Source organism: Budorcas taxicolor, chromosome 2 (assembly GCF_023091745.1).
Source record: "Budorcas taxicolor isolate Tak-1 chromosome 2, Takin1.1, whole genome shotgun sequence".
NCBI classification, from domain to species: domain Eukaryota; kingdom Metazoa; phylum Chordata; class Mammalia; order Artiodactyla; family Bovidae; genus Budorcas; species Budorcas taxicolor.
The window spans coordinates 142,470,500-142,487,096 of NC_068911.1; the positions used below are offsets into that span (position 1 = coordinate 142,470,500).

A 16,597-nucleotide genomic window follows, 5' to 3' on the forward strand; every position below is an offset into this window, starting at 1 on the left:
TCAGAAAATTATTACTTCACAAAGTTAACACGTAACTTACTTTTTGGAAATGATTAATAATCACCCCAGTAATGTATGAGTTAAAAATACCGAGTGACTAAGCACACTGCCATAAAAAAAGAGTTAACTTTTGATAGTGATGACAGCAAACATAACACTATATAGTTGTTTTTATCTTTTCTCATTTTATCCTCTCAGCTCTGGAATTAAGGAGGGTAAATATTACTAATTTTGCAGGTAAAGGAACTGAGGTGCTGAAAAGTTCATACATATACTAATTAATGGTTGCTATTTGATGGTCACATAATAGATCATTGGCAACCTGGAATGAAAAGGTAGGTATCTTGCCACTTTGGCAAATATCTTTTTAATTGTATCAATATTTTCATTGGTCCAGAAATGGAAGATTAGTTATTGAGCTTTGAAGTTTTCTAGTAGCCAAATTTAAAGGCATTTTTTTTCCTAAGCCTTAAACTGTTTATTTATTTATTTATTTAATTTGAGACAAATTAAATGTGCTGGCTCTCTGGGAACAAGATCAATTCTGAACTTTTCCTCGTCCTGGTTCATCATGGTACCTTGCAATGGTACCTTACTTGAGCACTCAGTATTTATTGATTTGATTTACTGTATTACAAAGGAATTTTAGAGTCTCAATACCTACTTTTTGATGAAACTTGAAATCTAGAGACATTTGTGTTTTCAAATATATTTTTTCTTTCAGACAGATTCCATTGTTGCCCACAAAATCCAGAACTTTCATTTAGAGAACCTATCTGGCACTTCAGCCTACTTCAGCAATTTCAATACTTTTGGACCTTTTGGACCGAGCTGGGCACATTATTTTCACATTAAAGAAGTTCCAATGGAGTAGGTAATTGACAGAGACCAGTAGGCCTTTTATAAGTTATTAATTAAATTCAGTCATCAACTAAAATTCACAGAATGGCAGCAGAAGGAATGTTTAACCACACAGGGATGAAGCTCTTTATCTCACACTGTTCTTCCCAGCAAACAGGTCTTGAAATGGCAAAACTTAAGCATCTGTTCTCATAGCCCCAAGGTAAATGAGTAAGACTGAAGTAAGACTCACACTTAAAACCACTTATTTTTCTACAAACAGGAAAAAAATAAATAAAACAAAAAAGTATCTCCCTGATCTGTGAAACCAAGACTCAGCAACATGAACAGGCATAAGTTCAGTTCAGTCACTCAGTCATGTCTGACTCTTTGCAACCCCATGGACCACAGCATGCCAGGCCTCCCTGTCCATCACCAACTCTCAGAGTTTACAAACACACAAATAATACAGTTTAACCTTAACGTATAGAAAACACAACTATAATGATTTTTTTTTCTATCATATCAAAATATGTATACTTCATTCACAAAATGCCTAATGTATCTGATTAGCTTTTTTGATATTATCCACTAGTCTCTCTTGTCATCTTATGAAAAGTTCTTTCCCTTTGTCTTTGGAGAGAAAAAAGTAGTCTAGTTTAAAAGTTCATACAGTCTTCAAACTGAGAACCTGGCCAAGAAGGGGATTGTTACTCCTGAAAGGAAGTATGTCTCTCAAATTGAAACCAGAAATTTCAAATAAGTCATCAAGTTACCATTTTTGCTTGCTACTGATCTGATGGAATTGCCTCTGAGAAAACAGACCAAGATTTATGCTATACTTTAATCCTGGACCATGCAGATGGCTGACTCTTCTTCACCTAAATGCCATTCTTAGGAACAGAACTAAACTAGACAAACATTGAACCACGACATTGTCTACATTCCCAAAAGCAGTTATAATAGCACAGTTAAGCAGAAAAATATAAATACCCATTATTATTTTACTTTCTTAAGCACTGTGAATATTATAAATAAGATGAGTTATTATTGTGACTAAAGCATAAGAAAAATTCCAGCAATGTTTTAATTTGTGCTAGCATAACTCAGTTAACTTCTGACTTCATGACTATTCAAAGATTAAAAAAAAAAATTTGCTTTTGTTTAAGGCCTGTTTGAAAGTAGTTCTGAAAGGATATACCAAAACCCAAGTCCAAGAATTGATAAAGAAAAGGAAATAAGTTAGTTACTTCATGCCTACATTCTAAAGGAAGGAAAATACCCTACTTGTTGAGTTTTTATAGAAAGTTATAAATTATATATACCCTGTAATTAAAGCTTTCTGAGCTACCCAGTAGCTACAGGAAATTAGTAAATTACATCTATGCTGGAGCTTCTGCTCTTAATATAACTTGAATACAATGTTTTTTTACTTATTAAGGACTATGAGCAAATAAAATGTCTTCAGTTATACTTGCCAAAATGATAAATTTGAAAGTAAGTTTGAATACTAATTTAATACTGTTTCCCTTTTAGATATTCTGTATTTAGATTAATATTATAAGAAGCTTTTAGAAGCTCACAGCATTCTCATTCTCAGATTCAAAACTAAATTGGACTTCTCTCTATATAGCAAAAAAACTTCCTTGGGAAAATTATATAAGCTGAAAATATTGCCAAATAAGAGGAAACATATATTTTCTATAATGATAAGGAGAAATGCCATGGAGGGATTACTAAGGCAAAGACTACAAGAATAGGGAAAGAAGAAACTATGGAGATGGAGGGAGAAATATAGAAGAGGATGCTGCCTATTGACAAACTGGAACTGCTTCGAAATGGTAACAAGAATATTCATGTGTAATACAATAAAAAGGCTGTATTTATTCTAATTTGAAGGAAATACAAATTCTACTTAGAAAAAAATAACACTTTGATTTGTTTTTAGAGCTAAATAAACAATAAAAAATTTCAGATTTTTTATTGACTTCATATGTAGGTTAATTTTTCTGTAATGTGTATTTTTTTATTTTTAAAAAAGTGATATTTTCAAAGACATACAAATGACCAAAAGGTATATGAAAAAATACTGTATCACTAATCACCAGGGAAAATGTAAATCAACCACAATGAAATATCATCTCACATCTGTCTATTAGCTAAAAGGCCAAAAGACAAATGTTGTCGAGGACATGAAGAAATTGCAAACTGGCACACTGCTGTTAGAGAGAATGCAAAGTGGTGCACAGCAGCTGCTATGGAAAACAGTACAGACGTTCTTCAAAAATTTAAATAAAACTACCTTATGATCCAGAAATCCCACTTCTAGATATTTATACAAAAGAATTGAAATCAAGACCTCCAAGTGATGCTAGCACTCACTTGTTTAATGCGGTATTACTCACAATAGCCAAGATGTGGAAACAACCTGTACGTCCATGGACAGAAGAATGGATAAAGAAACTGTAGTATACAATGGAATACTATTCAATTGTAAGCAGAAGGAAATTCTGCAGTATGTCACCACCTGGATGAGCCTTGAGGACATTCTGCTAAGTGAAATAAGCCAGTCACAGAAAGACAAATACCGTATGATCCCACCTATATGAGGTATCTAAGGTAGTCAAATTCATAGCCTCAAAAAGGAATGGTGGCTGCCAGGCACTAAGGAGAAGGAGAAACGGGAGGTTACTAACCAATGGGCATAAAGTTTCAGTCAAGCAAGATGAATAAGTTCCAGAGATCTGCTGTACATCACTGTGCCTAGAGTTAACAATACTCTATGGCCCACTTAAAATTCTGTGAAGAGGGTGGATCTCATGTTAAGTGCTCTTAACAACAGTAAAATAAAATAAAACAAAATAATTGATAGTCAGTGCAAATTAAGGGCTTCCCTGGTAACTCAGACAGTGAAGAATAAGCCTGAAATGCAGGAGACTTGGGTTCAATCCCTTGGGTCAGAAAGATCCCCTGGAGAAGGGAATGGCTACCCACTCCAGTATTCTTGCCTAGAGAATCCCATTGACAGAAGAGCCTGGCAGGCTATATAATCCATCGGGTCGCAAAGAGTCAAACACAACTAAACGACTAAGCACATAACTTAAGAAGATAAGTCATCTTCAGTCTCTGTTCATTTAAGTATGAGTTGCTTCAAACTGGAGGAAATGATCTTGAAATGCATTAAAATGTAAAATATGCATACTTTTGAACTACCAGTACTACTTTTGGGACTTTGTCCTGTTATGATAAAAAACACATGTACTGAAGATAAACGTATGAAAGTGTTTATTGAAGCATTGTTTGTCACAGTAAAACACTAGAAAAAAAAATCTGAATAACTAAACATAACCAATTATAGTAAAATACTATTCAACTATAAAAGTGATACTACTTCTTCTGAATAATGATTCAAATAAAGCTTTAGTATATTATATATTTATTTATATTTAATATCTTGTATACTAAAGTATATATTCACTTTTTAAAAAAATGATTAAATCCTAGTGGTAAGTTGACAACATGAAGTTGTTTCTAGCTACCTGAACACACTCCATAGGCAGTTGAAAAATGCAAAGATTTTGCACCTCCTTTCCCTCTATACTCAGTGTACAAAGAACAGGTAAAGAAGTTTTCCTTTTTCTTCACACTATCCAGAAAAGCATAACACAACAGGCCTACTTACTTTGCAATGGGATACTCCCACATGTATCCCCAACCTCCATGCAGCTGCAAACAGTCATAAGCTACTCTGTTTTGCAAATCAGATGCCCTAGATGTCCAAAATAAAAAGCAGAAAAGGAACATTTGAAATTAATTTTCATGAGATGCTTTACAACCAGAAAACAAATGACTGTTTAAATGCATACATTTATCAAACAATTAAAAATAGGCATATCAGTCAACCAGAGAAGATTGATATAAATTATATGTGAAATAAATCTCAAGAATATTTTCACATAATGAATACTTTCTTCATCAACTATATTTCTGGCTGGGTTTTTGTTAAGTCTAGAAACAAAATGTAGAAAATTTAGACTATTTATTAGGTGTTGGGTACTTGAAGCCTAAAAAGAATATAGTAAAAACTTGAATCTGGTCTAAATTATTCAGATTCTCTGTGTGATATGTTAGCAGAAAAATTACATAGTCATCTATTTTCTTTTGCCTTGTGTAATATGTGTTTGTTTTCTTCAAATATGTCACTTCCTATGCAAAGGCTGCAATTCTGAATTTTTAGCTGTAAAAAATATGTTTTAGGGTTTTCAGAAATAAACTAAAAGTAAAAGTGAAAACCTAAGAGGATAGACCTCTATCAAAGCACATACTATCATCTAGGACACTTATTAAAGATTATTGGGGAATCATTATTCCTGAAGTGTATATATATTAATATGAGGTACTTGAAAAATATACTTTTCTGATCTAATCACAATTTTAACTACTGTTAAAATCCATAAAATAACTGGTTAGTTCAAAATCTTTTCAACTCACTTTCAACAGTGGGAAATATAAAACAAAGGTAAGCATAGACCCATTTTCCTATAAAAAATAATTTTTAACTCAAGCCATAGGACAGGTCAAGATGTTCCTGAGAAATACAGTAACAATATAATGATTAACAGACAAGATTCAGGGGGCAGTGATATTTGGAATTCTACACATTTTTGTCTTTTACAAGTTTGTTAGTGAAATATTTGCTGGGTTACAAGTAGTTGCTTCCTCTTCTCCAATATGAAATACCAGTATGTCTATAAACCTGGTGTTTTCAATGAACAATAAGGCCACCAGCTATCCAAATGTCTTTTTCCAAAAATATCTAAAAATTTTTAAACTATTTTCTACTAGTTAAAAAACTTGCTGTAAATGTAAAGTATCTCCCCCCAAAATGTTAATTTCTAGTAATTCCACATGACTTTTCAACCTGGCAAGTTTATTATTTTGGAGTCATTACATAAACCACTATTCTGCATATTTCCTCATTCTACTTCTCACTGAAGTGAACACAAGTTAATGAATAACAACAGGAATTTTTTCCAGGTTATTTTTGGGCTAATGAGATGTGAGAATGTTTGTTTTTAAAAGAGGAGACAAAACCCACTTTCAGAATCTGATTTAAACTATGTTCTTGCATCTTAAAATACACAAAAGGCCAATGGGGGGGGTCTTTTTTCAATTAACTCATCTTTAATAACATTGCTAATCATGTTTAATGAAAATGAAAAATTTTTTTGTTTTGGTTTGCGGTTTTGGCCATACCATAAGGTATGCAGGATCTTAGTTCTCCAGCCAGGGATCAAACCTGAGACCCCTGCAATGGAAACCCAGAGTCTTAGCCACTGGATGGCCAGGGAAGTCCCTGAAAGTTGTCTTACAGAACATTTTTTTTTCCTTTTGCTTAATAGAGCATGTACAACTTTTGATTGGACAGTCAAAACTTCAGAAATTTTTTCTGAGGTCTAGAAAACCTTTTAAACAGAAAAATCTTGCCCGATCTACTCATTTCACAGATATCAAAATGTTGGCCCAGAAATAATTAAATTTAATTGCAGTTATGTAATGACAGAATTGCAGCTCTATCTCAGGACTTGAGGTATTACTGTTCTTTTGTTATCTTACTCTACTGCCACTCTTCAGCTAATTTGAAAATCAACTACTACTTGAAACAACGAATTAGTCATCATATTTAATATTTGCTTTTCGAGGGTAAGCTAAAAGTTAAAAAGTAACGGGTAAGTTTTAGCACATTATAAATAAGTTTAATGGGAACATTCAGCATGTAAAAAAAAAATTGGTCCTTACTGCTAGTTTTCATTTACTCAGCATTCTTCCTTTAAGACCTTCAAGGCTGTGAGTTTCACTTTGGAAGAATTCCATAACAGTCTGTGCAAACACCACATTTTAATTACCGTAGCATGCATACCAGTATTTCGCCATGGCAGCAGTGGCAAGGTCCAGACGTTTCACTCTGTGCAGCTGGAGACAGCTGTCCACAAAAGCTCTGGTTACACATATGGATGTTTTTAATTCTGCGAGCTTATGCTGTACCGTCTTCAGTTTAAAGGAAATGAAAGGAAAAGATGAGTGAAGGAGAAGAGCATATTTTGAGTCACTTAGCATATAAAAATTATATAATGAAAGATCTTTAGAGCAAAACAGATGTGGAGTTAGTTTTTTTTCCCTTCAAAAAAGATGCATATTAACTACATAGTTAATGTTATATTTCATTACTAAGAAAACGTACCAAAAGACAAGATGCAAAGGTCAATAAATACAAAATAACATCTCATATTTTAGGTTAAAAAATTTAGACTTAGGGAACTTTTGGAAGAACAGCATGACTAATGGGTGAGCACCATTGTGTGGTAAAGTCCTTCAGGTACAGCTGTTGAAAATATCTGTTTTCCTCTGGAATCTAAACCCATGAAGAATTATTAATGAAATCAAGTATGCACATTTCCTGTTTCTCTGTATTGGAATAAAGAAACAAGCTAGAAGGACAATATCAAAATATTATTAGACATTAAGGGCTTCCCTGGTGGCTAAGTGGTAAAGAATCCACCTGCCAATGCAGGAGACATGGGTTCGGTCCCTGACCCAGAGAGATCCCGCGTGCCTTGGGACAACTAAGCCCATGTGTCACCACCCCTGCTTACCACAACTAGAGAAAAGCCCATGCGGCAACACAGCAAAGCCAAAAAATTTTAACAAATAAATAAATAAAATTTAAAAACTGCATTAAAAAATATATATTTATACTTGTTGTTCAGTCACTCAGTTGTATCCAACTCTTTGAGACCCCATGGACTGCAGCACGCCAGGCTTCCCTGTCTTTCACTACTCCTGGAGTTTGCTCAAACTCATGTCCATTGAGTTGGTGATGCCATCCAACCATCTGATCCTCTGCCGCTACTTTCTCCTGCCTTCAATCTTTCCCAGCATCAGGGTCTTTTCCAATGAGTCAGTTCTTCACATCAGGTGGCCAAAGTACTGGAGCTTCAGCATCATTCCTTCCAGTGAATATTTAGGGTTGATTTCCTTTAGGATTGACTGGTTGATCTTGCTGTCCAAGGGACTCTTAAGAATCTTCTCCAGCACCACAGTTCAAAAGCATCAGTTCTTCAGCACTCACTGTCTTAATGGTTCAACTCTCACATCTGTATATGACTAATGGAAAAACCATAGGTTGTTCTTTACATAATTTTTTATTTATTTATTTTTGGCTGTGTCGTGTCTTAGTCGCAGCATGCAGGATCTTCACTGTGGTACAGGGGCTCTGTAGTTGCAGCACACCAACATGTGGGATCTTAGTTCCCCAACCAGGGATCGAACCTGCATTCCCTGCATTGGAAGGTGGCATCCAGCCTGGCTTTTCACATGATGTACTCTGCATATAAGTTAAATAAGCAGGTGACAATATATGGCCTCGATGTACTCCTTTCCCAATTTAGAACCAATCTGTTGTTCCATGTCCAGTTCTAACTGTTGCCTCTCGATCTGCAAATAGGTTTCTCAGGAAGCAGGTAAGGTGGTCTAGTATTCCCATCTCTTTCAGAATTTTCCAGTTTGTTGTAATCCACAGTCAAAGGCTTTAGTGTAGTCAATGAAACAGAATTCCTTTGCTTTTTCTATGATCCAATGGATGCTGACAAATTGATCTCTAATTCCTCTGTTTTTTCTAAATCCATCTTGTACATCTGTTAGTTCTTGGTTCATGTACTGCTGAAGTCTAGTTTGAAGGATTTGAGCATTACTTGATAGCATGTGCATGCATGCCTGCTAAGCTGCTTCAGTTGTGTTCGACTCTGTGTGACCCTATGAACTGTGTTGCCCACCAAGCTCCTCTGTCCATGGATTCTCCAGGCAAGAATACTGGAGGGGGTTGCCATGTCCTTGTCCAGGGGATCATCGCAACCCAAGGATCAAACCCGCATGTTCTGAATTACAGGCAAATCTTTACCGCTGAGCCACCACGGAAGCCCTGCTAGCATGTAAAATGAGTGTTTTACATGCCACTGCATACATGCAGTAGTTTGAACATTCTTTGGCAATGCCCTTCTTTGGGATTGGAATGAAAACTGAACTTTTCCAGTCCTGTGGCCACTGTTGACTTTTGTAAATTTGCTGGCATACTGAGTGCAGCACTTCAACATCATCTTTCAGGTTTTGAAGTAGCTCAGCTGGAATTCTATCACCTCCACTAGCTTTGTTCATAGTAATGTTTCCTAAGTCCCACTTGACCTCACACTCCAGGATGTCTGCCTCTAGGTGAGTGGCCACACCATCGTGGTTATCCAGGTCATTAAGACCTCTTTTGTACAGGTCTTCTGTATCTTCTTGCCACCTCTTCTTAATCTCTTCTGCTTCTGTTAGGTTCTTACCTTTTCCATCCTTTACTGTGCCCATCTTTGCATGAAATATTTCCTTTGTATCTCTAACTTTCTTAAAGAGATCTCTAGTCTTTCCCATTCTATTGTTTTCCTCTATTTCTCTGCATTGTTCACTTAAACAGGCTTTCTTATCTCTCCTTGTTATTTTTTGGAACTATGCATTCAGATGGCTGTATCTTTCCCTTTCTCCTTTGCCTTTAGCTTCTCTTCTTTTCTCAGCTATTTGTAAGGCTTCCTCAGACAACCATTTTGTCTTATTGCATTTCTATTTCTTTGGGATGATTTTAGTCACCGCCTCCTGTACAATGTTACAAGCCTCCATCCATACTGCAAAATATTTAATCTATATCTGCAGAATGCAATAGAAGAGTAATAGAATCAGAACACTCGAGACATCAAAGTCCAGTACCTTCCCAACCTCTGCCACCTTTCCTCACTCTCCCTCTTACCTTTCTCTGTAGCTTGCATGATCCTTAACTTGAACTGCATGGTCTGGAACTGTCAATGTCAACATACCTATTTACCTCCTCCTGTTGGCCATAGGCAACTAACAGCATTCTAATCCTTCTAATATTCTAATCATTCTATCTAGACCAACGTCAACTATTCTTGATGGCTCTAACTTTAATCCAATTTTCTTGTATTCCTGATTTTATTGTTCCTGTGGAAATTCAAATAGAAACAGAGTTTTGATCATTCTGCTTGGAACCTGAGTGAGATCTTCTCTGAGGCTGATAAAAGGCATGGAAGACAGTGACAGTGGCACTAAGTTGATGACACAGTGAAACTCACACTAGAAATTATAAATTCACTCCACCTCCAGAACCAGTGAACCAGTGAAGTTGCTCAGTCGTGTCTGACTCTTTGCGATCCCATGGACTATAGCCTACCAGGCTCCTCCCTCCATGGAATTTTCCAGGCAAGAATACTGGAGTGGGTTGCCATTTCCTTCTCCAGGGGATCTTCCTGACCCAGGGATTGAACCCAGGTCTCCTGCATTCCAGGCAGACACTTTACCCTCTGAGCCACCAGGAAAGCCCCCCACCGGCACAATGTCTAGTTCAAAACCATGAGAGCCTTCTCCCAGGAAGGCTTCAAGGAGCAGAGGATGCTGACCCTCCTTTGCTGCCATTGCAACAATCTCAAACCGTAAAACCTAACCCTTCAAAGCATCATTGTGGTGGAGACTGTTTGAGTACTTTCCGTTTTTGGAAAAGAGTAGAAAAGGAGTATAATGAAAATCAGGACCAGGCAAAACTCACAGTATGTCAGCTAAAGGCGTTTTAAGGACAGATTCCTCATACATGTCTCAACATAACTACTGTGCTGCTGAAGAACCCAAATGACTGCTTCTCCCTTGGGTTTACTCCGTCCCTGTCTAGTGACAGAAAATGGGACTGACTTCTGTCATCCCCTTCTCTTCCTGCCCTCAATCTTTCCCAGCTTCAGGGTCTTTTCCAATGAGCTGGCTCTTCGCATCAGGTAGCCAAAGTACTGGAGCTTCAGCTTCAGCGTTAGTCCTGCCAATGAATATTCAGGGTTGATTTCCTTTAGAATTGACTGCTTTGATCTCCTTGCTGTCCAAGGGACTCTCAAGAGTCTTCTTAAGCACCACAGTTTGAAAGCATTAATTCTTCAGTGCTCAGCCTTCTTTATGATCCAACTATCACATCCATACATAACTAATAGAAAAACCATAGCTTTGACAACATGGACCTTTATTGGCCTCTAATTCAAAACGTGACAGGTTACACCAAAACTTTCTTCCTTTCTCAGACTTCCCCTTACTTTTTCAATCTCCTTTTCTATTCATTTATATTTAACAAAGCCAAATGTCTACCTTTTAGTCAGCACAAAGTTTTCCGCTCCCACCCCACACATCCGAATTTACTCACAGAAAAATCTAAAAGTGGAATAGGAAACAAAATAGTGGAGCAATACCCTCCTACACATTAAAAACAGATGAGTGTATATGCCATGAAAATCCCTGAAATGGGATTTTTAGCTTAGTCTTCGTGAAGATCAATGACACTACCTATGATACTTCCTTTGGAAAATAAGGAAGAATCTGACAAGTCTCAATATACTTTTGCATACCCCCACCATAGCATGCGATGGCACATTTAAGAATTTTTAAAAAATGGTTGTTTATTTATTCATTTTTGGCTGGGCTGGGTCTTTGTTGCTGCCTGGGCTTTTCTCTAGCTGCAGTGTACGGGCTTCTTGTTGCAGTGGCTTCTCCTGTTGCAGAGCATGGGCTATTGGCAAGGAGGCTTCCTAGTTGTGGCATATGGACTCAATAGTTGCAGCTTGCAGGTTCTAGAGCACTAGCTCAGTAGTTGTGGTGCAAGGGCATAGTTGCTTTGAGGCATGTGGGATCTTCCTGGATCAGGGATTGAACCCATGTCTCCTGCACTGGCAGGCAGATTCTTTACCACTGAGCCACCAGGGAAGCCCAGATTTAAGAATTTATGCACCATTTACAACAGAATCAAGATCTCTAAGCCCAAATATCTCATAAGAGAGATGCTTTGATGAAAATGCTAACAGCTACCAGAAGCTAAAGTTAAATTTCAGATCAGGATGGGCTCATTTAGAAAATTCTTGCTTCAGTGCATTCAGGTCCACAGGTTTGAAGGAATTAATGCCTGCAAGAGCACATAATTTACTCTTCAGGGATAAAGAGTAAATATTTACATATTTTTGGCATTGAGCTGAGTGTTACCAAACAGACTTGGTCTTTGCTCTTCACTACAGACAATGCATCATGCTTTCAGAAATTATGGTAGCTAATAACTGTACCACGTGTTATTAGCAAGGTGCCTTTGGTGAATGATCAGCATGCTCACAGCAGTATTTTTAACATATACTACTAGTTACTCATAGATAATACTGCAGCTAGCATTTTCCCCTAAAGTTGCAAAGTGGATCAGATAGCATCTCTTTCTGAGTTCTGAATAATACAGTTCTTAAAAACACGGAATTATGGAATTGGAAGACACTCTGGAGAAGTTACTGAACCCAGTATTTCATTTAAACAGCGTGACTCAAGGATAAACTATAACAATTCAGGCTTACTATCTGATTTTACAGTTAATTAACCCCACACTTGGGCTTCCCAGGTGGCACCAGTGGTAAAGAGCCCTCCTGCCCATGCAGGAGACTTAAGAGATGCGAGTTTGATTCCTAGGTCAGGAATATCCCCTGGAGGATGGCATGGCAACCCACTCCAGTATTCTTGCCTGGAGAATCCCATGGACAGAGGACACTGGCAGGCTACAGTCCACAGGGTCACAAAGAGTCAGACATGACTTAAGTGACTTGGCACGCATGCACACAATCCCACACTCAATCAAGGTCTAAGCACTGTATAGTCCCTTTTTGGAGAAATGTAAGGAAGAAGTGTTATTTTTTACCTATCCTATTTTTCCCCCTAATACTTTGTCCTCTTAGAAGAGCATATACCACAAAGGAAATAACTAAAGCTTGTGTTAGAAAAGAATGGGAGAAGGCACTGGTAACCCACTCCAGTACTCTTGCCTGGAAAATCCCATGGACGGAGGAGCCTGGTAGGCTGCAGTCCATGGGGTCGCGAGGAGTCGGACACGACAGAGTGACTTCACTTTCACTTTTCACTTTCTTGCATTGGAGAAGGAAATGGCAACCCACTCCAGTGTTCTTGCCTGGAGAATCCCAGGGACGGTGGAGCCTGGTGGGCTGCCGTCTATGGGGTCGCATAGTTGGACATGACTGAAGTGACTTAGCAGCAGCAGCAGCAGCAGCAGGAAAGAACACTGATTTTTCACTTCACTGTCCATGGGTGAAAGAGGTGGGAAAAGAAAAAGAGTCTATCTACTTTGGATTTCGGGGTAATAAAACCAGTGAATGAGTTTTACTAGAGGCAGTAAAACTAGCTCTGGAACCTAAACCTAGAGTGTAGGTTCCAGGGCTAGAATACTTATGAAATCTTGAGCATATAACTAAACCTCTCCATGCTTCAATATCTTTTTCTATAAAATAAGGATAAATGTAATATTTATTATATGCAGTTGCTAAGAAAAAAGGAGAGACAATCATTTAGCACAGTGCCTGGCATACAGAGAACATCAATCAATGACACACATTATTTAATATCTGAATTTTACTATTGTATTGTCCATTCCATGGATAATCATAAGACTGGACAGCAACTCTGGAGACTATGGATGGGATAAAAGGAAAATCCTGTAACTACTGCAACTTAAGTATGGTAGATCTCCAGTCTAAAAAGAAAATAAATCTTGTAAAATGTGTCCAAGTAGTCAGAAAGGCCCCAAACGTTCAAAATTCTAGGATAACAGGTATCCGGAAACTGAATTTTTATATGGTCATAAAAGTGGCATTTGGCCACATACAACATTCAAAGGTCTACTATTTCAATTTAATATTGGAACCATAATGGTAAAGAACCTGCCTGCCAATGCAGAAGACATAAGAGACACGGGTGCGATCCCCAGGCAGGGATGATCCTCTGGAGAAGGGCATGGCAACCCACTCCTGTATTCTTGCCTGGAGAATCCCATGGACACAGGAGCCTGGTGGGCTACAGTCCACGGAGTTGCAAACAGACATGACTGAAGCAACTCAGCATGCACCCATAAGCACATATTATTCATTCTTCTCTGAATACATATCTAGATTGAGTATGAAAATATTATTCAAAGGTACTTATTTATATAAAACAAGATCAGAAGAAATATCTCAGAAATCTCAGAACCACACATCTACTTGGAAAACAATACTGCTCTTACCAATGCTGTAGATACCTGTAGAAGCAGAACGGTACTGCCACCTAGTGAAATTTGAGTAAACTACCATTGAAAGCAGGCAACAATAAAATGGCACTTGCTTTGAAAAGGACTGTTATCTTTTTGCTATCAAAATACATACATATATATCTACACATATGCACATATATGTTATTAAATAAGTAAATATTTTAGAAGAATCTTTTTCTCCCAATGGAAAATATTCTACCAATTTTCTATATTTTTCATGGTTGAAAGTGAAAGTGAAGTCGCTCAGTCGTGTCCGACTCTTTGTGACCCAGTGGACTGTAGCCTACCAGGCTTCTCTGTCCATGGGATTTTCCAGGCAAGAATACTGGAGTGGGTTACCATTTCCTTCTCCAGGGGATCTAATATTTAACATTCTGAAGTCTACGGGCAATCTGGGTAATACTACTGTCATTTTTGTTGTAGTTTAATATGAAATTCATAAACACAGGAAGTGTAGATTTCCAAGGGGATGGAAAATATGTCTATTTGATTCACTTTTTATAGTACCCAGAATAGGGCTAAAGGCAAGAGCATTTTTAAAATTATTTTTTAATTGAAGGATAATTGCTTTACAGAATTTTGTTTTTTTCTGTCAGACCTCAACATGAATCAGCCATAGATATACATACATGAACAGTTTTGATGTGAAAGGGGCAATGGTTGACTTTGAGAAGTAAATGATACTATTCCACTTTGGATACATCTGGGAAAGTGAAAGAGTGATAACAAGTAGAATCACTCTCTTTGTGTTGCTAGGAGCTTACAGTATTTCCAGAGTCATGTCTATTAAATTACATTTGAGCATACAGCCTTCAGAAGGCAATAAATACATATTTGTTCAGTGAAACAAATAGTGCATATCAGTGTTTCTCAAAATGAAAAGATTACATGAAAAAGAAATTTACAGGTAAAATGACTGGTGTGCTGATAACAAAGAAACAGCAGTGTGATTACTTTATGGTAGCCTAGTGTAATCAATGGCATCCTGTGTGTGTATAAATTTTGATAAATTTAACTTTTTATAATAAATTTGTATATACTTTATGGTAGTAAATGATAAAATAGACAAGTATCTACACGTTTTATGCATTCATGATATACATTTTCTTATTTTTTTCATATTTCTCAGTTACACAGTTCATCTGCACTATTTAAGTTGTCTTAAAATCTTCAGAAAATTTTCCAATGTATTTACTGAAAAAAATCCACATGTAAATGGACCGATGCCATTCAAATCTGTGCCATTCATGGGTCAACTGGAGTAGCTAACTTCAGTGAAAGCTTGCATTGCCAGGCAATATTCTAAGCCCTTTATGGGTATTATCTTCATAACAACTCTATAAGGTACCTACTCATATTACTCACATCTTACCAAGAAGAAAGTACTTCTGAGAGAGATAATACAACTTGCCTAGACCACAAAGACTTAAGGAGTTGTACTAGGATTTAAATCACACTTGAATTTAACTTCACATAACTCTGTGCTGAAAACTTAGCAAAGTACTTCATCTTTCCTTTTCCCTTCGCAACGTGTTTCAGGCAAGACACTGCACTTAGAACTTTGCAATTAGATTTCCAACTGCAAGATTTTTGTTGATTGCATTATCTATAAGTTGTTCTTCATTTAAGAAGAAATTAGAGGGTTTAAAATTTGATTGACATTTTAGTGATTATGGCCACCATATTCTGAGTTATTCTGAAAATACCTTAAACTCCCTGGCAAAAGCCAGGAAGAAGCAAAACCCTTGCAGTAAAGCTAATACACAAAAAAGCAGAAGATTCTGCTATAAATGCATGATCACTAACCTCATCTGGGTCCTTAATACTGCCAGAAAGCTTACTGTCAGTGTCCCTAGTGTTCAATCTCTCACTCCAAAGAAAGGATTTCAAACCTTCCTACTTCCATCCCTATTCACTCACATTTCTTATTTCCCTATCAATATATAAAGACATGGAAGTCTTCTGAAGACAGCTTTTGCAAACACTAGAATGGGAGAGACTAGAGATCTCTTCAAGAATATTAGAGAAGGCCTTACAAATAGCTGTGAAAAGTAGAGAAGCCAAAGGTAAAGGAGAAAGGGAAAGATATTCCCATTTGAATGCAGAGTTCCAAAAAATAGCAAGGAGAGATAAGAAAGCCTTCCTCAGTGATCAATGCAAAGAAATAGAGGAAAACAATAGAATGGGAAAGACTAGAGATCTCTTCAAGAAAATTAGAGATACCAAGGGAACATTTCATGCAAAGATGGGCTCAATAAAGGACAGAAATGGTATGGACCTGACAGAAGCAGAAGATATTAAGAACAGGTGACAAGAATACACAGAAGAACTGTACAAAAAAGATCTTCACGGCCCAGATCATCAAAATGATGTGGTCACTCACCTAGAGCCAGATATTCTGGAATGTGAAGTCAAGTGGGCCTTAGAAAGCATCACTATGAACAAAGCTAGTGGAGGTGATGGAATTCCAGTTGAGCTATTTCAAATCCTGAAAGATGATGCTGTGAAAGTGCTGCACTCAGTATGCCAGCAAATGCAGGAAACTCAGCAGTG

The 16,597-nt window shown here is 37.1% G+C and overlaps 1 protein-coding gene across 1 annotated transcript in view; it reads right to left on the reverse strand.

Annotated features, from left to right (window-relative positions):
* The window catches only part of ACADL (acyl-CoA dehydrogenase long chain), a 42,745-nt gene that overhangs the window by 686 nt on the left and 25,462 nt on the right, over window positions 1–16,597 (reverse strand). The window contains exons 9-10 of the mRNA XM_052658290.1: window positions 6,761–6,888; window positions 4,523–4,609 (exon numbers count right to left, since the gene is read on the reverse strand). Coding sequence (XP_052514250.1) covers window positions 4,523–4,609; window positions 6,761–6,888 — 215 coding nt within the window. The remainder of the gene's footprint in view (window positions 1–4,522; window positions 4,610–6,760; window positions 6,889–16,597) is intronic.